General features: G+C 38.0%; 1 protein-coding gene and 1 pseudogene across 1 annotated transcript; one reads left to right on the top strand and one right to left on the bottom strand.

Annotated features, from left to right (window-relative positions):
* The first annotated feature begins 10700 nt into the window (after positions 1 to 10700).
* On the top strand, positions 10701 to 17162 carry LOC143538348 (palmitoyl-monogalactosyldiacylglycerol delta-7 desaturase, chloroplastic-like). The gene is made up of 5 exons (XM_077031926.1): positions 10701 to 11059; positions 11144 to 11282; positions 11370 to 11512; positions 16703 to 16809; positions 16949 to 17162. The coding sequence occupies exons 1-5, from the start codon at positions 10712 to 10714 to the stop codon at positions 17160 to 17162; spliced, it is 951 nt and encodes a 316-aa protein (XP_076888041.1). The 5' UTR covers positions 10701 to 10711.
* Positions 17163 to 18464: 1302 nt separating this feature from the next.
* LOC143538359 (secreted RxLR effector protein 161 pseudogene) lies at positions 18465 to 19109 on the bottom strand (annotated as a pseudogene).
* Positions 19110 to 21771: the final 2662 nt, after the last annotated feature.

The following is a 21771-nucleotide window of genomic DNA, read 5'->3' as shown; positions in this document are numbered from 1 at the left end:
ACTTAATTTCACAATCGTAATCGTTCAACAATTCAACCCATCTTCGTTGCCTCATGTTTAAATCCTTTTGATCAAATATATGTTGAAGGCTCTTGTGATCCGTAAAGATTATACACTTTGTACCATAGAGGTAATGGCGCCAAATCTTTAGCGCGAAGACAACCGCTCCAAGTTCCAGATCATGCGTTGTGTAGTTCTTTTCATTGGTCTTGAGTTGGCGCGAGGCATACGCTATGACTTTGTCTCGCTGCATAAGGACACATCCAAGTCCCTGATGTGAAGCGTCGCAGTAAACAACAATGTCATCCATCCCCTCGGGCAAAGACAAAATTGGCGCACTACATAACTTCTGTTTCAACATTTGAAATGCTGTTTCCTGATTTTCGCCCCAAACAAACTTCTTGTCTTTCTGAGTTAGCGCGGTCAGAGGTAGAGCTATTTTGGAGAAGTTCTCAATGAAGCGTCGATAGTAGCCAGCTAGTCCTAGGAATTGCCTCACCTCAGTTGGGGTTTTTGGCGCTTCCCAGTTTTCGATGGCCTTGACTTTGGAAGGATCAACGTGAATTCCTTTCTCGTTTACAACGTGACCGAGAAAGTGAACTTCTCTAAGCCAAAACTCGCACTTGGAAAACTTCGCATACAACTTTTCTTTCCTTAGCAATTCCAAAATCAATCTCAGGTGTTGCTCATGCTCGGCCTTGGTCCGAGAGTAAATCAGAATATCATCTATAAACACAATCACAAACTTGTCCAAGTATGGTTTGCACACGCGGTTCATCAGATCCATGAACACAGCCGGCACATTAGTTAGCCCGAAAGGCATCACTAAGAACTCATAATGGCCGTATCTAGTTCGGAAGGCTGTTTTCGGCACATCTTCCTCATGGACCCTAAGTTGGTGGTATCCGGACCGTAGATCTATCTTCGAATAATAACTGGATCCTTGCAACTGGTCAAATAAGTCGTCAATCCTCGGTAAGGGGTACCGATTTTTGACTGTCAGCTTGTTCAGCTCCCTGTAGTCAATACACATTCTGAACGAACCATCCTTCTTCTTAACAAACAGTACTGGAGCTCCCCAAGGTGAAAAGCTTGGGCGTATGAAACCCTTATCCAATAGTTCCTGTAACTGATTGGATAGCTCTTGCATCTCAGATGGAGCTAATCGATAAGGCGCTCGAGCTACTGGCGCAGCTCCTGGGACCAAATCAATACGAAACTCGACTTGTCGCGGCTGCGGCAATCCGGGCAAATCTTCAGGAAAAACTTCTGGAAATTCGCGCACTACTGGTAAGTCTTCAATTCTTCGCTCATCACCTTTCTTCTCTACTAGATGCGCCAGGAAGGCGTAGCACCCTTTCCTTAGGCACTTACGCGCCTTTAGGCACGAAATCAGTTTCGTCGCAACTCCCCTTCTTTCCCCTTGAATTACCAAGGTTTCTCCGTTCAACAGTGGGATCCGAACCTGCTTCTCATGGCAAATAACTTCCGCGTGGTTCTCGACTAACCAATCCATACCTACCACAATGTCAAAACTTCCCAAGTCTATTGGCAACAAATTAATATTGAACCCGTGACCTCCCATGACTATTACACATTGCTCAGTTCTTTCGTTCGCGCATAACTGCCTACCATTGGCTAGTTCTATAGTATAAGGCGTGTCTAGCCTACTGGTTGCTAAGCCTAGGGAGTTTTTAAACTCAGCAGATATAAAACTTAGGTCAGCGCCAGTATCAAATAAGACAGATGCAAAATGTCCGTTAAGCAAAAACGTACCGGTTACCACATTCGGCTCTTCTTTAGCTTCGCCTGCGCCGATCACAAAAGCTCTCCCGCGAGCTTGGTTTCCCTTTTGCGGGCAATCCCGACTAAAATGCCCTGGCTTTCCGCATGCGTAGCAGTTGTCACTGGCTCCAGCTTCTCTGACACGGCAATTCATCGTCTTGTGCCCTGGTCTGCCACATTTGGCACATTCGATTCTTGCGCATTCACCCTCGTGGTGGTACTTGCATCTGTTGCACCATGGGCGAGGCCCGCCGTATCCTTTTCGTGGTGGCTCCGCGGCCTGAATCGCGTAAACCCTTGCGCTTTCCTGCTTCTTGAACGGTGGCTGCTTGGAGTCGGACCCTCGGTGGTGAGAGTTCCATTTCCTCTTGGGATCAGAGGTTCGCTGCTCGGTTCCGCGCGGAGTCAACATACCCGCACGGACCGTATCCCTTGTAAGGGTGATGGCCCGCGCTACCGCCTCATCAAAGGTTGGAGGCGCTGCGGCGTTGAGCGGAACCCTAACAACAGGAGGTAACCCAAAAATATACCTCTCGATCTTCTTTTCCTCCGTGTTTGCCATATCTGGCACCAACTGGCAAAGTTCGTTGAACCGGTTGTTGTAGGCGTCGATATCCGTTCCTACCATGGTGTGGTTCCAGAATTCCTGTTGTAGACTCTGGATTTCTGCGCGAGAGCAGAACTTTCTCATCATCATCTCCTTCAGTTCCTCCCAGGTCTTGTGGAGAGCAACTTCTCGCCCCAAGGTTTTCGTTTGAAGCTTCCACCAAGACGAAGCTGCTTCTTGGAACATGCAGGTCGCGTAAAGGACCTTCTGGTTCTCACTACATCCGCTAATGGAGAGAACTGTCTCCATCTTGTCAATCCAGTTGTAGAGCCCAATGGCCCCTTCGGTACCCTTGAATGGCCAAGGCTTACAGGCCATGAATGTCTTGTAGGAGCATCCTTTGTCCAAGGCTCCTGATTCGGGTTCTGGGGTCTCATTCTGACGACCCTGACTTGATTCGGCCTTGCTGGCCTCATGTGTCGCAATCGCCTGCGCGATTATTTCCGCGAGTTCCTCGGGTGTCATGGTAATTCCTTTGGCTTTAGTTGGAGGCATTCTCGCTTTAAAAGAGAATGGAAATATATCAAACTTAGCGCATGTACTCTGAGCACATAATGTTATCATTATTTACTAGACACTGTGTGACCCGTGTTCCTAAGTGTGTGTATAGTTTCTTTTGAAAATATTTTCTTTGAAAAGTATTTCATGTGATTCCCCAACGGTTATAGTCTAGGTTAAAACTTCTTTTCCTAGTTCGCTATAACCAGTGCTCTGATACCAATCTGACACACCCGGCCCTGAGCGGCGGAAACAGCCGGGCGCGCGCGAGTGGGGATTGATAATTAAGCACGGGCCATTGCAAACATTCAAAGATTTTCATTGCGCATGAAATGTTTAATACAATACATTACATTGTTTAAAAATTACATAAAAACATCCAAGTATAAAACTGTTGAAGATTTCCAAGCCATATCCCCTTGCGCGGTGGGAACAACCACGCGCATCGAAGGGATAGAACTAAAATCTTTCAAAAAGCTAGTTTAGATGTTCAGCGTGAGGTGCTCTAGGTGTGACTCCATGCGCTACCTAGTTCTCTCCTGAAAGACACGTAAAAACATTTGAATCAGTATAAACTGAGTGAGTTCACAAGTTTTAGTAATTTGATAAATCGTATTGCATCATAATCTTGATACAAATCATTCTGAAACACAATTCTGATAGCATCATTAAAACACAAGCTTGGTAAAACATAGTTATATCAACATATTCTGATAAAATCGTTCCGCGGGTTACGCGCGAACGTTTCTGGGAACTGTGCTCGTCTATGCAAAGTGGCGCTGCCACTACGAGCTAAAATAAGTAATACCGTCCCGCGGGTTACGCGCGGACGTTTCAGGAACATGTGCTCGTCCATGCAAAGTGGCGCTGCCACTACGAGCTAAAATAATGATTCCGTCCCGCGGGTTACGCGCGGACGTTGTGCCGGAAAACAAGGCGCTCGTCCATGCAAAGAGGCGCGACCCCTACGAGCGGGCTCAAACCCATAGTACTGCCCCATGACCATACTAGGCACTCGTCCATGCAAAGAGGTGCGACCCCTACGAGTGGGTGGATCAAACCAGCAGTCCCTACCCTTAGAGTTCCAATGGTAAAGTGATCACTTACTCGAGTTCTAGCGCACATACATCGAAAACCTTAGATAACCGTTCGCATTGCTCATCATGAAATATAGTTTAAACACATAATCGCTTGCATAGCTTGTAAGTATACCATGATAAAACATTATTTAAGTACGTGTCCCTCGCCCCGAAAACAGTTTAAAAACAGTGAAAACAGCGAGAATAGGGGCTGTGAGACTCACCTGTGGTTCTTGTTAAGGGATTAATCGAGATTCGGGTTTTCTTGGTGTTGGCCTCGGAATCGAAGGTCTAGAATACGATTAAATAACAAGTATATATATTAAGATCAAGAAATAGGAGAATATAAGGGTTGGATAGTAGGTCTCAAGGTTATATTCTCGGCTTACCTAGTAACAGGATCGGAGCTGGAAACAACGGATGCTTGGGAGAGGATTAGTGCAAGTTTGTAGTTCTTTGAAGTGTGTTTTGGGTGATAATTTAGGTTACAAATTTATAGGCAAACTCAAGGGAACACAATCCCTTGCTTTAGGGGATTGAAATCTTTTCATATCTAGGTGTAATGATGATAAAGTATAGAAATTATTATTGTTTATTGTTTACTTAAAAGTGGAGGAGTGGATAAAAGATCTTGATTTGATTTGGGCAGGACATGCAGGTCTGGGGTTGGTGAGAATAGGGTGGCTGACAGTTGACTTTTCATGTTACAGTGTGCTTTTTCAGGTACTTTTGTCAGTGTACAGTAAAAAGTGGAAAATCTCTGAAACACGCTACTGTTTCCTTTTGGGCGGGAGTAATCTCCTTATGTCTGGAGAATAGACTAAGTGTTCTGTGCGCATCACTTTGTGCGCATAGCTTTCTGCGTGAAGGACATTTCTTTGCTGCGGGTAGGTGCGTAACCTTCTCGCAGTTAGGGACATTGAGTTTCATTTGTAGATTCTCCAGGGGGTCTTGGTATTTCAACATAGTGATCAGTCATGTTGAAGTCAATTCCATCTTGGAGCTTCAGACAAACTAGCTCTCAATGTTCCCGCCATGCGGGGAGGTTAGTTCCCTTCCGCACGCGCATAAACGATTTAGGATGCACCCGCCCTAGCATTATGCGGGATGGTCAACCCATAGACAACATAACGTTAAGTTACATGAAAACATAAAGCCAAAACATTCACGCATGGCGCATATAACATACGCTCACGCTGGTTCTTAACATGGTGCGCTCGCGCAGGTTGCACATAACAAATGCACGCGCTGACTAACATGGCGCGCTCGCGCAGGGCGCACATAACATGCACGCGCTTAATATTTACAATCACCTAATTATTAGGTGATTACTTAGTTTAAGGGATTGGGAATTTACCGGTTGTCACACTGTGCAAGAGGTCGGGTGGCAGACCCTTATAATATCTGTGCAAGATTGTAAGAATAGTTCTATGCTACGTAAGAAAATGTAAGAATAATGTGAGAATAGTACCAAATAATATTTGTACGTAAATAAATGAACACGTAAGAATAATCCTATAACTTGATAAACCAGAACTCACTCAGCATGACTGACTTTTAGTATGCACGCAGGTAAATAGATTAAAGGAGCTGGCTTGAGGATGGCAAATGGTAGGGGCTGGAAGACTGGCATCTTGGGAAGAAATGTTATAAATTATTATGTTATGTTTTTAGACAAGTTAACTTTTGTTAAGACAAGATTTGATGTTTTGTAATGTAATGCATGATTTTTAATTATTCCGCGAAAGTTTTAATTAACTCTGATCTTAGAACTGTGTTTATGAGTAAATCCAACACCAAAGTAGGGTTACCGGGAACGGGGCCTTACAAAAACCTGTTGCATCTCACCCCAGTTCTTAATACTGTGCATCGGTAACGAATTGAACCAGTGTTTGGCTTTGTCTTTTAATGAAAACTGGAACAAACGCAACCGAACCTCATCCTGATTGTATTTACCGTCACCGATAGACCCGCAAATAGCTGAAAAATCTGATAAGTGTGAATACGGGTCTTCAGATCCCAATCCGTGAAAGTGAGGTACTATATTAATATAAGATGGACGGGATTTGAATGTCGGTTGCCCATGTACGTGAACCTGTGGGACAATCGGTGAAGCACCATCTAAAATCGCCGGTTTGAACCGACTGTTTACACCTTGAACCAGAGGCCCATAATTCCTTCGTCTGGCCCTCGGTTTTTCAAAACCACCCCGGTTAACCTGAATCGACTGTCTTTGTTCCTCCCGATATCTTCTAATACCAACTCTGTCTCGGTTTCTGTTCCTCCACCTGTCACCTCTCACCCTAACCGGTTCCTCAACCTCTTCAATCCGTACACCATCTTCTCCATTTCTCGGCTCAAACCCGTCATTCCTTCTAACCCTCCAGTCATCCCCGTTACTACCATCATTCCTCGGTTCTCTTTCCTCCTCATCTCCCTCTTCTTATTCTTCAGTAAGAATACTGACATGGTCAAGGTTTCTGTTTCGAGTTTGTCAAGGTTTCGATTTCGGTTTCTGGATTGTCGGGCTGATGGCCCGGGTCTGTCAAGGTGTCGGTTTCGGTTTCTGGATTGTTGGGCTGAATTTTGTGGTTGTGGATTGGTGTTTATCGGTGGTAACTGGTAATTGTTTGGTTTTTGGTTATTTGGTGGATTCTATTTTGGTTGGAAAACATTGTTCTCGGGTGGTGGGTTTTGGTTTTGATTCTAGTTCTGAACTTCCATATCTGAATTTCTGATCTGAGCTTGGTTCTGCCGAGCTACACGTTCAATCTATGGCTCATAAATAAGTGGGGAATTTCTTCCTGAATAGCGGGTGCGCATAAACATGTTACCTGCACAACTAACACACCCTGCGTAAAATGGGAAAATAAAGTAAACTAAGCTAAAAGTAAAATTAACAACTAAATTAAACTAAGAAATCAATTAATCACAAAAACACTAAGCACACTAACTCTCCGGCAACTGCGCCATTTTGATGCTAGACTGTTGCTATCTAGTCAAAAACAATTAAATCAGTGTCCTAATCACCTTAAGCTAGTCAGGGTAAGTAGGGTGTCAAACCACGAGGAGTATGTGGTCAGTGTAAAGTGAAACCGATTCCTAACATTATGAAGTAACTATTCAAAGTGCTGATCACACTAGCAAATGATTATCGTTTAATACTACTCAAAAAGTAAACAAAGATTCAATCAATAAAACAAGCAAATCACACCCGGGAATTCAAGTAAACAAACTAACAGTAATCTCATGCAACTTAACAGATTAACTATCTTGTGTCAACTACAGACTGACTAACCTGTTAAACCTTAGGTATCCACGATCGCTAAAACACGACATTGGTTATCAAATGGTCCCTGCCAGTGTGACTTAACTAAGGGCAAACGTATGCTTTCTCGCAATTAACTAGTCAATACTACCCTACGAGCAATTATTATAGCAACCGTCACTGACTGAATGCACAGACATACTAAACATCAATACTTATAGATTAACATCAAGATAATTAAAATTAGTTGTTCTAGTACATGAGAAATAAACTGAACGATTACAAACTATACATCCCGGGTATGACTCGAAAGGATTAGCCGCGAATCGTCATCTCCCGATCTTCAATTTCAATGTTATGGATCATATAGGTGAAGTAGAGATGATTGGAATTGATAGGATACTTCTGTTCCGCTCTGAAAATGATGTGGTAACTGCTTCTTGAGATCCCCTTTCTCAAACCCTAACTTTTCTTTATATAGGGTTTTTTTTATTTAAAATACGAATCCCGTGGTTTTATTTTGGCTCAGCATATGACACTCTAGTTTCAGCAAATGGTACTCTAACTTTAGAGTATGATACTCTAATTCAACACACCATACTTTAAAAACTCCTGATGTACGCTCCTCTTATGCTCAACATATGATACTCTGTTTTCAGCAAATGATATGCTAAATCAACTTTTACCCAGATTCTCTAGTTTTTAATCATTCACTATCACACGTCATCCTGGGTCTTCATTCCATGCTCGTACAGGTCCATATTAACTACATTAATCACATGTAACCTGAAATATAACAAACACGTATGAAGTACCAAAGTTCATGAAATAAACAACCAAAACAAGTAAAATAAACACACGAACTATGTACAAATTGACCGAACATCAGGACCGTAAACGTTCGAATTTACCGACCTTTTTGTTTTACATCCAGAACTATAACGAACATGACCGAATCAACCGAATTCACGTTGACTCATCGACGCGACGCCAGGGACCGACAACACTCGGGTTTTACGAACGCCCAGTATTTACCGACTTGCTTCCGCCATGCCTGGGAATGGCAACGCTTGATTTACCAACGTTTGTGTTTTACCAACAAAAAACATCGATTTAAATTTATTTTTTATATGTTAGTTTGACGAATTTACTTTATGAGTTTTAATGCTTGGATTTTATTAATGTCGCTAATATCGTACCTTAAAGAACACAACCGAGACTGTCCAATTCGCATTGACTCACCCGCAAAGCCCGAGACTTTCAACGCTCGGTTTTTACCAACGATCTGAGTTTAACCGATCAAATGAATGTCGTTTTGATATTTTATTTGTTCATATGATTTTTATATGTGAATTTATAAATTTACTTAGTTTTTAACGCGCAAGTTTTACCAACATTATTTATACCGTAATGAACTACTGACCGAATTCTCGTCAACTCGCTATCGTAACTCTCGGTTTTTACACTTCAGGATTTTACCAACGTCTGGGTTTCAATGCTTAGTTTTCAACAGCCGAATAAATGTTGTTTTAAATATTTTAATTTTTTACATATTAGTTTTTGGGTTTAATTATGGTACCAAACGAACCTACATTAGTGCACCGCTGCAACATGACGGGTACATGAACAGATGCGACATGGTTGGCGCAACGCGTCGTGTAGAACACTAGTTGTTTACAAATAAGATTTTCAATAATCCAAACCGAGCTCTAAACGTATATGTATCATACTTTGAGTTTTTGATGAAGTAACCGTTCATTAAAACTTGATGAGTCAATTCACGATCACGCAACACATATTTTTTCTTCGAATGTTTTGTATCTTGTTGCTACTCTGCAGTGGCTACAGCTTTCAACAAAAATTCCATATCACTTCAATCGGGCGAGTCAGAAAGGAATTCATCAAAATCACTTGAATCGGATGAATCCACCTTTGATAGCAATCTAAAATCCCTTGGACTGGGAGCATTCACCAAAAGTTTTTTGAAATAATTTGAGAGAGTGTATCTATAATATATATAAAAGAAACCCCTAAAATCCTACGTGTCGCGATGTGGTCGCTCCCTCTTTTTATGGAAGCCACCAAATTGCTTAATTTTTAAACGGATGCCTCTTATTGATTTAACCCAAATTCATGGGTATGGGTCTTACCAAAACCAGATAGCTCTTAAACGGGTTATAACATCTCATTAAATTAAAAATTAATCTTACCAATTATTTGATATGAAAATCCTATAAAATAGGGATATACTAAAATTTAATATCCACTTTAAAAAGAAAAAGATATTATTTATAATTAATAAACAATTTTATAATAAAAAAACATAAGTTGGCCATGGGTCACCAAATCCAAACAGCTTTTAAACGTGTTATAACGTATCATCTATTTATGAAACATTTTCTTTATCAAACCCTAAGTATATTATTAACTTTCTTACAATAAAGAAAATTAAAATAAAAAAATAAATATCAAAAAATGAAAAATGTAAAACAAGTATTCTCTCAAGCCATCATATTGTTTTATTTGTAAATGAAGGCTTCTCACACATTTAATCTGAATTCACGGGTAAAGATCTCACCAAACCCAGATACCTCTTAAACAGGTTATAACATCTCAATATATTAAAAATTAATCTAATCAAATATTTGATATGAAAATCCTATAAAATATGGATATACTAAAAATTAATATCCTGTTTTATTTAAAAAATATATATATTATTTATAATTAAGAAACAATTTTATAATAAAGAAAATAAACAGGTAATGGGTATCACCAAACCCAGATAATTTTTAAACCGGATTATAACATATTATTTATTTGTGAAACCATTTCATCATCAAAACTCAAGTATATTAATTATTAACCTTTTACAATAAATAAAATTAAAATCAAAATATACATATATAAATATTAAAAGCGAATAATGTAAAACAACCCTCGTAATAAAAATCTAGTTGACAATATATTAAGTAGAAATGATTATTTAAAGAAGAGTGGTTAAAATGGTTTAGGTTTTATTTATTTGTATAAAAAAGATTGTTTTTTCTTTGTTTCTTTTTACTTCAAATGGTCATGACCAGTTGCATCCACCACTCAATCCGAGTACTAGAACTCGATCCCAACTACTCGGCCAAAGTCTTCGGTTCCGCGTAAACCGCCCCCTCCACCATTAGATAGTAGCTAGACTACAGAGTAGAGCAAGTTAAAAAAACCACTACCTAACTAATATTATTTTATTTTATAAATAATATATTATTTAGGTAACCGTCAATTTTTCTTAAAACGAAGGCAATTGAGAATTGCCTAGAGGACCATTTTGTTTTATCTTTCAGTGTGTATGATTAGTCTCATCTCATAGTGTCATAACAATACATGTGATTCTACGACTATTTTCAAACGTAATAAATGATATGTGGAATGTGATTATATATACTTACACTTGCTATACGTATTTTTAACCTCTATACAAAAATGAGACATTTAATAACGTTTCGTCTCGAGGGCAAAAAAGAACCCGGGCATAGAAAAATATTGATGTCCGATGTGGTTGTGACGAGGAAGAGGAGCCTATTTCATGGTCGAAAATGGAATATCGTGGACGTCATAACCGTTATCTGGGTAGTATTTGTTCATTTTCTAGTGATTTTCGCACCATTTACATTTACTTGGGGCGCCTTTTGGACAGCATTCTTGTGCTACGCCTTGTGCGGGATGCTCGGTTTAACTCTGTCATATCATCGAAATCTTGCACACCATAGTCTCAAGTTGCCTAAATGGCTTGAATATACCTTTGCTTACTTCGGGGTTCAGGCTGCTCAGGTTTTTCTTCAATCTTTTGTTTTTACAAATATATGCAAGGCTAATTAGTAGACTATATTAATGTTCTTTTTATATATATTTAAGAGAGACCCGATATTTTGGGTGAGCATACACAGAACCCATCATCAATATGTTGACTCGGACAAAGATCCACACTCTCCTACCTACGGGTTTTGGTTTAGTCATATTGGTTGGCTGTTTGATAGCGGTTACATTGTCGAAAAGGTATTTTCCTTGGCATTACCTCGCAAATGAATCACTTACTTCGACTAATTATCATAAATCTAAACTTTTGCATTGGTGTGATTCTAATACAAAGAACGTAAAAACGTTGAAGATCTAAAGTGCCAAGCGTTCTATAGATTCATCAGAACGACTTATGCGTATCATGTACTTGCATTTACGGTACTGGTATATGCTTTGGGTGGTTTTTCATACCTTGTTTGGGTTGTGGTAAGTCTTTCTTTTGATAAAACTATTTGATATATCAGAAAAGACCAATATACAAACACTTAAAAATATGCTTATTTGTTAAAATAAATTTGTCATCCTATCCTCACGTTAATCGCATAATTATAAAAAGTAAGCTTTTATGTGGTAAAATATGTTGCACATAGGGGTGCAAACGAGCCAAACTGTTCGTTAGCTATTCAAAATCGGCTTGTTTAAAAGCTCGATTAAGCCAAGCTTAATCGAGACCAAGTCTGAAAATAAGCTCGTTTAATAAACGAGTCCGAGTCCGAGCTTCACTTATCGAGCTCGAGCCGGCTCGCGAGTCTAACTGAGCTTGTCATTTATATATTTTTTAAAAATATATATTTAATAATTATGAATTAATATATATAATATTATGAAAAATGAATAAAAATAACTAGATAATATATATTATTTTATACATAAAATTATTATAGAAAAAAATGTAAAAATATTTATAATTATATAAAAATTAATCAATAAATAGCTAGTAAACGAGCCGGGCTCGAGCTTGAAAATCTATTCACGAGCTGAGCTCGAGCTTTGAAAATAGAGCTTGAAACGAGCCCAGCTCTGTGTAAGTTAAACAAGCCGAGTTCGAGCCTAGTCGAGCTCGGGCTCGACTCGACTCGACTCGTTTGCACCCCTAATCGTACTAATACTATAAAAAAATTAATATTATTTGTATTCTTTTATAAAAATGCATTTACAAATTTTCACAAATAAATATCAACATGCATTTTTTTTAAAAAGTCCATCCACATGCTATCACAAACACAAATCAGCATACATTTTTGTTTTCTCTAATAAAAGTCCATCCACATGTTATATTTAAAGAAAGTTGTGATTTCTTTTTCTTTACTTGTTATATATATACTAAAAGGAACTAATAAATCACACAAAAATTTACTATTCATAATATTAACCACTTATATATATGTTGGGAGAGCCTTAAGTGTGTAGTTAACTTCATTATATAAATATTAAAATGCAAAGAGCGGAGTGTATTCTCATGACTTAGGCCACCATAGTTTATTTGTAATGTTTTCGCATCAAAACTTTTACAATATGACAACTTAAGCCCCTATAGTTCTTTTCTTTAAAACTTTTCTTAAGTTAAGTTTATATCTAACTTCCAACATCTAATAATTATACATCAGCACCGGTACTATCGAATCATTACTGATATTTATTATTTTGGTTTTTGATTAATATAAAACATGTGTCGACATCTTTTGAGTATATCACAACTTATATTTATTTTTTTTTCTCTTTCGATTGCTATACTGAGTGTTGTGACTGAATTTCTGTCGCAACGCGCGGGATAATTTAACTAGTTAATACTACATGGGAGGAATTGAGATGAATTATTGTTTTAAACTAGACAAGTGGTAAGACAAAGTTCGTCAATACTCGTATTTTCTTCTCCATTTTTAATTCAATATCTCTAATCTAATTGATTAAATTAAGGTATTCAAAGATTTCAATTTGATATGAGGAGGTTTTGGGTTCAAATCTCAATTGAGACAAAAAATCAAGGGCTCAAGTTGATCGGGGGGGGGGGGTATCTATTGGTGGGTTTGCTTCTAGGAATGGAGTGGAGACGATCGGATGGGTCACCGGCCCGTCAGTGATTCAAATTGGCCGTTCATAATAATAATAATAACAATAATAATAATAATAATATTTCAAATACCAATATAATATAATATAAATACATGTTAGCGACGATGTAACTCAAAACAAGAAAAAAACCTAAAAAAATATGAAATGGTTTTGTATACATTTAAAATCATTAAAAAGTTTACGATTTTTATCGTTGTTTTTCGTATAGAGGTTATTATGTTAGTAATAGTATCACTACCCATGATTAATTAAAATTATTGGTGCCTCCAAATTTGGATATCAGCATGGTTTTTTTTTTACGTATTTTTTCTAATGAATTAAGAATAGCCTGAAAAAATTATAAATTTTATGCTTTTGAATATCTAAATTTATGGACTGGATCCTTTGTGAAAATGAGTTTCACTTTTAATCCTTTATTTGGATATTTGTCTCGATTTTAGTCCTTTACATTAACGAATGTTAAGTTTTTCAGTTAAGTCATCTCATATGCCCTGCCCATGAGGGCATTTTAGTCTTTTATCCATTTGAGGACTATTGTGTAGTAACTTAAAAGATTTGGTTCGCATATTCAAACATATGCTCTTCATCTCCTTCATTACCAAACCCTAAAGTCCTCCCACCACCATCACCACTACCACCACCACCACAACCACCACCACCTCCACCGTTGTCTTTTAACCCTACTTACCGTTGTCGATTTCCGCCACCGGTTACATTGACGAAACTACGCACAAGTCCGGACAGTCCTCTCATTCTACTCATGTTGAACACTCTAAACAACAATCACAACTGCCGCCATCACCGTCGTTTGAAAACAATCATCACCATTTTCTTGTCACCGGCCCACCACTACCAACCTTAATTTGTCTTCACCGATCCGTGCCTTGACCTGCAACAACCCCATATCTAAAAACGATTTCTCATATTTGAAATCGACCTCCAGGAAAATTGACTTGACTTCACCGATCTGCATCTATCTGCACACAACTCTGCCATTTTTTGTGCTTCCGACACATAAACCCTAACTCACGTCTGTGTACAAGTCCCCGTCATAGTACTCTTGATTCACTTGAACCCTAAAAGCCTTTCAGGTTTCTATATCTATAAATCAAATCTGTTGTAGTATATTTCATGGAATTGGGGTATAGTCGGTGTAACGCTCCTTGATCCGACGATATCTACCTCAAGCTCCTCATCAAGGTTTCATATACATGTGCTTCAATTTCTTCTTAGGTTTATGGAATTTTGTAAAAGTCTTATGAAATTTGGAGTTGGTGGTGTTTGGGTTGAGGAGATTGTGGTAAACATTATTGGTGATTTAGGTTATAAATCTGTTTTCTATTACCTGGATATATATTTCTTTTAGTTTTTTAATATTATTTAATTTATAATAAATGCATAGGAGAACCAACTCTTTTAAGTTATTACACAAATAGTTCTCAAATGAATAAAAGACTAAAATGCCATCATGTGTAGGGCACATGAGGTGGAGTTTTTTTTACCATAATGGATTAATGGGTGGAGGGGGTAAAGTATTTATCAATGTAGGTTATTTTAAAAATATTTATCAAAATGAGGATTTTTTTTTCCTTTCTCTCTCCTTTTTATTTAATTTTTTAAACTCAAGGGTTAGGAAAAAAAAAGTAAAAACACCAAAAAAAGAATTTAGCAACTACAACATGTTTTCGAGGAACTAACTAGAGCTTTAATTTTTGTTTTTTTTAAATTAACTTATTATAGTTATTTTCTTTTTATTTTCTCTTCAATCAAGCCATGTTAGGTACAACTTAAAAATCATCTAAATAAACCTTAAAATGAGATATGAAACATAAAAAACACACTAAACAAGCATTTTAAATTAAACGGTCTCAATATCAATAACAAACAAAAATAAGAACCTCAAATAAAGCCAACTTGATAATATTAAGTACAAATTAAGATAAAAATGTCAAAACAACTTCACCCACTTAGACATCCATTCTTCTAGGCTTGCAGGGACATGTGGACCGATTAAGACCACGGTCTTCACAAATTCCACAACGGTTACCACTTTTTCCTTCTTTAATGTCCATTTCATTTCGTAGCCTTGTTGAGCGATGGCGACCCTTTTTGTCTCGCTTTAGATCCAAATTTGGAAGTAATCTAATAGATGGTGATTGTAGTCAATAAGCTTCATGAGGAATCGGGAAAAACTAGGATGACCAAACAATACAATTATTAGTTTATTACCATAATCAAACAAAATATTAAAGAAATCCAATACAAATCTCAACATTTAAAGGACATAAAATACAAGAATTGAACAAATATTATAATAATAAAAAGAACTGACAGTGGACAACAACAAATATTCTCCTATTTGGTAAAAAAAAAATAGCCCAAAAATATGGAAAAAAAAATTAATATTAGAAATAAGTCAAGAAGCATTGTTATTAAACTGTATAGTTAAGTTTCATAAAAACAATTAAGATACGGAAAAAATTGAATCCAACAATCATGAAAGCTGATTGAAAAGGCAGAAGATGTATAAATATCGAACCTGGGATTTGGGATTGAAGAACCGAGATTGAAAGCAACGAAAATCAATTATTTATTGAAGAACTTGATTGTCTGTTCAGTTTCTTCGTATGTGGAGGCTTATTTTATCTTATCTAACCCTAGAGTTAAAAGGAATTAAATAACAAGGAGAGAGAAAAGAAAAAAAATCTCTATTTTGATAAATACTTTTAAACTAACCTATATTGATAAATACTTTTTCCACTTCACCCATTTTGATAAAAAAAAACTCCATGTAAGTGTAAGGTTCAAACTGGTCTATATTAAAATATAAGAGTTTATAATTGAAAATAGATCGAGAAAATAGATAGATCGTAACGGACTAAATTACATGCAATGTAAATAGTAAATACAAATTTTCGCTATTATGGACATATTCATATGAGATGATCTAACTGAAAAACTTAACATTCGTTAGTGTAAAGGACTAAAACCGTGACAAATATTCAAATAAAGGATAAATAATGAAACTCATTTTCACAAAGAACCCAATCCATAATTTCAAATATTAAAAAAGACAAAATTTATAATTTTCTCAATTAACTTTGAAAGGTATATACGTGAGATAATGAATTTGTCAAATTATGTTTTCATGATTTCCTACAGTCATATATTTAAAGGCAGGTGTTAATTTTTTTTTTTTAAATTTAACATGTTTAAGGACTTTTTTTTTTCTTTGATGAATATACCATTTTCCTTATATGCAAATAATGTTAAGGGACTTAAAAAAAAAGAAAAATGAAAATGAAACTATCCTGGTTTTTTATATTCAAAAAAATAAAAAATAAATAAATAAATAGTTAAGGTAATTTTATGAGAAAAAAAAAGGAAGATGTATGCTGGTTTCTATGAAACATGATCTAAATTATACACCATTTTGTGAAAGAAGAAAATTGTTGAAATCTAATGTCTATTAATCATTCCTTAACACACACACGCATATATAGTGTTCACTTTGATGACGTACATGTATATATATGCTGGCAGGGTGTGAGAATCACAGTGAGTTACCACTTGACATTTCTAGTGAACTCAGCATGCCATATTTGGGGGACTCAAGTTTGGAACACCGGTGATCTCTCCAAAAACAACATGTACGTGTTACATGCTTTCTGTATGTATCATCAATTATGATTGGTTTCTTTCTTATTTGCAAAAATTCAATATAATAACTTTTAACAATGCTATCATTTAAAATATATACGATATAAGAAAAATCTTATACAAATGTAGCTGGGTGGCAATGTTTACATTTGGAGAAGGATGGCATAACAATCATCATGCATTTGAGTATTTGGCTCGATTTGGGTTAAAATGGTGGGAGGTCGACCTTTGTTGGTGGTTTATATTGTTCCTTGAAGCGGTAGGGTTAGCCACCAATATTAAGTTGCCGACTACGGCTCACAAGCTTAAGAGATCCTTTGCATCTAGTAACAAACTCAAGTGATTCGGGAGCTTTCGTGTCACAGTTTTCATTTGGGCGACTTTAGATACTTATATTACTTGTATTACTTGTATGAATATATGTTTCTTGTTCACTAAAAATGTCTCTTGTAATAACTTGTAAGCATGCAACTTATTAATGAATCTACTTAAAAGTGTTCCTAGTGTGTATGTAATATTATTTTTTTGAACGATTTTAGCTCAACTGGCAGTCAAGCGGTCCATAAAGGATTGCCCCTCTTATAATTAAACCATAAGAGAATATTCAAGGAGTGAAGAACGCCCGGACTAATAGCATTTTGAATCACACAAAAAGGCGACTCCATTGCAATCAGAAAGAGAAAAGGAGACAGTGGGTCACCTTGCGTAACACCTTTAATGGATTGAAATTCCCAAGTCGAAGACCTGTTTACCAGAGCAGATGCTCATGAAGAAAATAGAGTACCTCTACCTACACCAGCCATATAGAAGGAAAATTCATTTGAACCATGGCTGAGTCAATGAAATCCCAACTAACTGAGTCGAACACCTTTTCTGAAATCAATTTAAAAGAAGAATGCTTCCAATTCGACTTGTTAAGTCACGACTGAACCTTGTTGATTATGAGAGTTCCGCCAATAATATTACGATTAGCCAAGAAAGCCATTTGTCAAGAATGATAAACGATAATTAACGAACAACTTAGAAATAACCGACTTATATTATAACTAGAAAATATAGCTCAAAAAATTTATTACAATATCTTTGGTAGTGATGGTGGTGATTGTTGTGTTTGTTGTTGTGTTGTGATGTTGACACTAACTTTGTACATGCATTTATACTAGTAACCCAACTTGGTCACCAAACATAATATGTGTCCACCACTCAACTTGGCCACTAAGGTGACCTTGGGCAACAAGGTCAACTTGGCCAACAAGGTGAACTTGGTTACCAAGCAAATGGAAGACTGTTTCATAATACTCCTTAGGCTTTAACCGGCTTGTTAAAATCTCTTAGGCCCGGTTCACCGACTTGTGACCCGGAATAGAAATTAATCCAACATTCACCCCCTTAATTTCTATTTCGGATTAGAAAGGTATTCAACTCCAAGTAACTCGCGCATCTCCATGAACTTGATTCTTGCGAGTGCTTTAGTGAGGATATCGGCTCGTTGCTCTTTCCCGCTAATGTGCTCAACATCAACCTCGCCGTCGTCGTAGCAATCTCGGATGAAATGAAAACGAGATTTTATGTGCTTTGTTCGATTGTGAAAAACTGGATTTTTCACAAGGGCTATTGCGGACGTGTTATCAACTTTCAACACAACTTACTGCAACGCTTCTCCCGTTAACTCGCTCAACAACTCTCGGAGCCATACAGCTTGACATGCGGCTGCTAACGCCGCCATGTACTCGGCTTCACATGATGAGAGTGCAACTTTCGTTTGCTTTTGTGAGCACCATGTAATTGGAGATTGCCCGTAATAAAACACGTGGCCAGTGGTACTTCTACCATCATCCTCATCTATGTTGTGACTACTATCACTATAACCGACAAGTTGTTTAGACCCGTTCTTTCCATACTTGATCCCGTAACTCGTCGTTTTCTTCAAATATCTCAATAGGTGTCGTATTGCCATACCATGAGATTCTCGTGGACTTTGCATGTATTGACTAACAATACCCACGGAGTACGCCATATCCGGACGAGTGTGTAATAAATACCGTAAGCAACCTACCGCCTTTCGATACTCGGTTGCATCGAGTTCGACTTTGTTCTCAGATTTCGAGTATTTCACACCATGATCTATTGGGACTTGAGATGGATTACAGTTTTGCATACCGGTCTCCTTCAAAATTCGTTTGGCGTATCCTTCTTGTATAATTACTATCCCGTCCTCTTGTTGAAATACTTTGATTCCAAGATAGTAGGTTAACTTCCCGAGATCCGACATCTCAAACTTGGTCGCCATACCCTTCTTGAAATCGTAAATTATACTCGAGCTTGCACTTGTCACAAATAAATCATCCACATACACAGCTACGATAAAAAAATGTTTCCCATCCGTCTTTCGGTAAACCGATTGTTCCTTGGAACATTTTTAAAACTTCATGTCTCGTAGGGTGTTATCAAGCTTTGTATTCCAAGCTCGGGGAGCTTGCCTTAACCCGTACAAGGCCTTTAACAACTTGTAAACTTTTGCCTCCTCGCCTTTTTTCTCGTATCTTTCGGGTTGTGAAACATACACAACTTCTTTCAATTCACCATGCAAGAAAGCCGTTTTTACATCAAGATGGTGGATTTCCCACCCGTTAGATGCGGCTAATGCGATTAGTAGCCGAACAGTCTCAATTCGGGCTACCGGAGCGAAACCATCATCAAAGTCGATCCCGAGTTGTTGCACGTAACCCTTTGCAACCAACCGAGCTTTATACTTGTTTATCGTTCCATCCGCATTTCGTTTGATTTTGAACACCCACTTCAACCCAATACATTTTGCACCCTTTGGAAGTTCAACTAACTTCCATGTATTATTCTTGTTTATTGAATCGATCTCGGTATTCATAGCACGAACCCATTCCTGGTTCGACTTAGCCTCAAAATAGCCGCTCGGTTCACCACTTGCCGTAAGAAGTAATTGCTCATAGTCAGAGTCAACATGTAACACATAATCTTCTTGGTAAAACCGAGACTTGGGTTGAACGTCTTAGATCCGTTTGGGTCTCATTTTCACCCAAATGGACCTATGACCCATTACTCATCGACTGAACTTGAGTGTGGGCTGAGGAATTAGGCCCGATATGACTCTATTCGGTTGAGTCATTAGACTCAGGTTGAACTGATGATGCAGGTTCAAAGCTTGGGCTACCCGGGTCGCTTCCCGAAGTTTCTTCAATAATGGGCTCGATTTGACCAGTTCCATTATCAACCGCACCCCTCCAAACAATAGAAAACATACCCGGCTCGTAGTCATTCTTCTCGACTTTCTTTACCCAATTCCACCCTTTGTTTTCGTCAAACACAACGTCCTGGCTAACAACTATTTTTCGAGTGTTCGGATCGAAGAGACGGTATGATTTTGAACCCATCTCCGACCCGAGATAAACGAGTTGTCTTGACCTATCATCAAGTTTCTTTAGATGTACACTATCAACTTTAGCATACGCAACACATCCAAATACTCGAACGTGTTCAATAATCGGTTTCTTTTTCTTGAACCGTTCATATGGAGTTTGATCAACCAAGGCCCGGGTTGGGACCCGATTGATTAAAAAGGTTGAATGTCGGACCGCTTCTCCCCACATATAATTTGGTGCATGCATCGCCTTTAGAATACTCCGCACCATCCCCGTTAAAGTTCGGTTTTGCCTTTCTACCACGCCATTTTGTTGTGGCGTGTACGAGGCGGTTAAATGCCGAATAATTCCACTTTCATCGCATAACCGATTGAAATCACGTGAAGTGAATTCTCCTCCCCTATCGGTTCGGAGAGTTTTCATTGGTAAACCCGCCTCCGTCTCGATTAGGGCTTTAAACCTCTTAAAACTTTCAAACGCTTCACCCTTTTCTTTCAATAAAAACGTCCACATATATCGTGAGTAATCGTCTATAACAACAAAGACATACCTATTACCCGAGATAGTGGATGGGGTTATTGGACCGCACAAACCACCATGAACTAACTCCAAAGGTTGGGATGCTCTAAACGAGGATGTGGCCGGAAACAAACGCCTCGTTTGTTTACCCACCAAACACGATTCACATAACTGATTTTTGTGTTCAACATGAGGTAAACCTCGTACAAGATCCTTCTTAGCCATCACTTTTATTAACTCGAAATTGATGTGCCCAAGCCTTGCATGCCAACGCCATGCATCATCTTGGATCTTTGAGTGCAAACACACGGGAGCTCCAATCTTCATTCGTATTTTATAGAGTCGGTTTGCGGATCTTGTGACCTTCATGAGTAACCTCTTGTTCTCATCGTACACGGTCGTGCTTCATCCGAATGTCGCATCCAGACTCCATTGCTTGACCGAGACTTATTATATTATTTTTTAACTCCGGAATGTAATAAACCTCGGTTAGTAAGTCTTGGTCACCTGATTTTCCTTGGAAAAGAAGTGAGCCTTTTCCCTTGATTTGAACAAATGACCCATCTCCGAACTTAACCCTCCCGGTTATGTTCTCGTTTAATTCTAAAAAATATGACTGGTTTCCTGTCATATGATTACTTGCCCCATTATCCAAATACCATACATCATCTTCGACCCGATCGGTTTCATATTTCTTTGGTATTAGGTTTTGTTTATTTAATAACACAACTTGATGCATATACGCCGCATCATCAAAATTTTCACGGGCTTCGGTTTTGTTTGCTTCTTGACCCTTTTAAACTCGGTCCGGGCAACCGGATGCAAAGTGACCAAATTGGTCACATCGGTAACATACAATCTTTGATCGATCTTTCTTCATCTTTATTTTCCCTCGATTTGATGACCCTTGTTCAGTACTAGGGTTTCGGTCTTGGCCATTAAATCGGCCTCAACCTTGACCTTGACCTTGACCTCCTCGTCCTCTTCCCCTATTAGATTCAAAACTTCTTTGACTTGATGAATCATATTTACCGAATA

The sequence above is a fragment of the Bidens hawaiensis genome, unplaced genomic scaffold, assembly GCF_021521415.1.
Source record: "Bidens hawaiensis isolate Kalapana, Puna unplaced genomic scaffold, B.hawaiensis_p1.1 tig00011610_1, whole genome shotgun sequence".
Classification (NCBI taxonomy): Eukaryota; Viridiplantae; Streptophyta; class Magnoliopsida; order Asterales; family Asteraceae; genus Bidens; species Bidens hawaiensis.
This window is presented reverse-complemented; position numbering and strand designations above follow the sequence as displayed.

Excerpts from the sequence above, each read along its gene's own strand:
- LOC143538348 (XM_077031926.1), top strand. The coding sequence starts at position 10,712 with ATGAGACATTTAATAACGTTTCGTCTCGAGGGCAAAAAAGAACCCGGG. Across the intron at positions 11,060-11,143 it reads TCGGGGTTCAGGCTGCTCAG|AGAGACCCGATATTTTGGGT; the intron begins GTTTTTCTTCAA and ends TATATATTTAAG. Across the intron at positions 11,283-11,369 it reads TAGCGGTTACATTGTCGAAA|AATACAAAGAACGTAAAAAC; the intron begins AGGTATTTTCCT and ends TGGTGTGATTCT.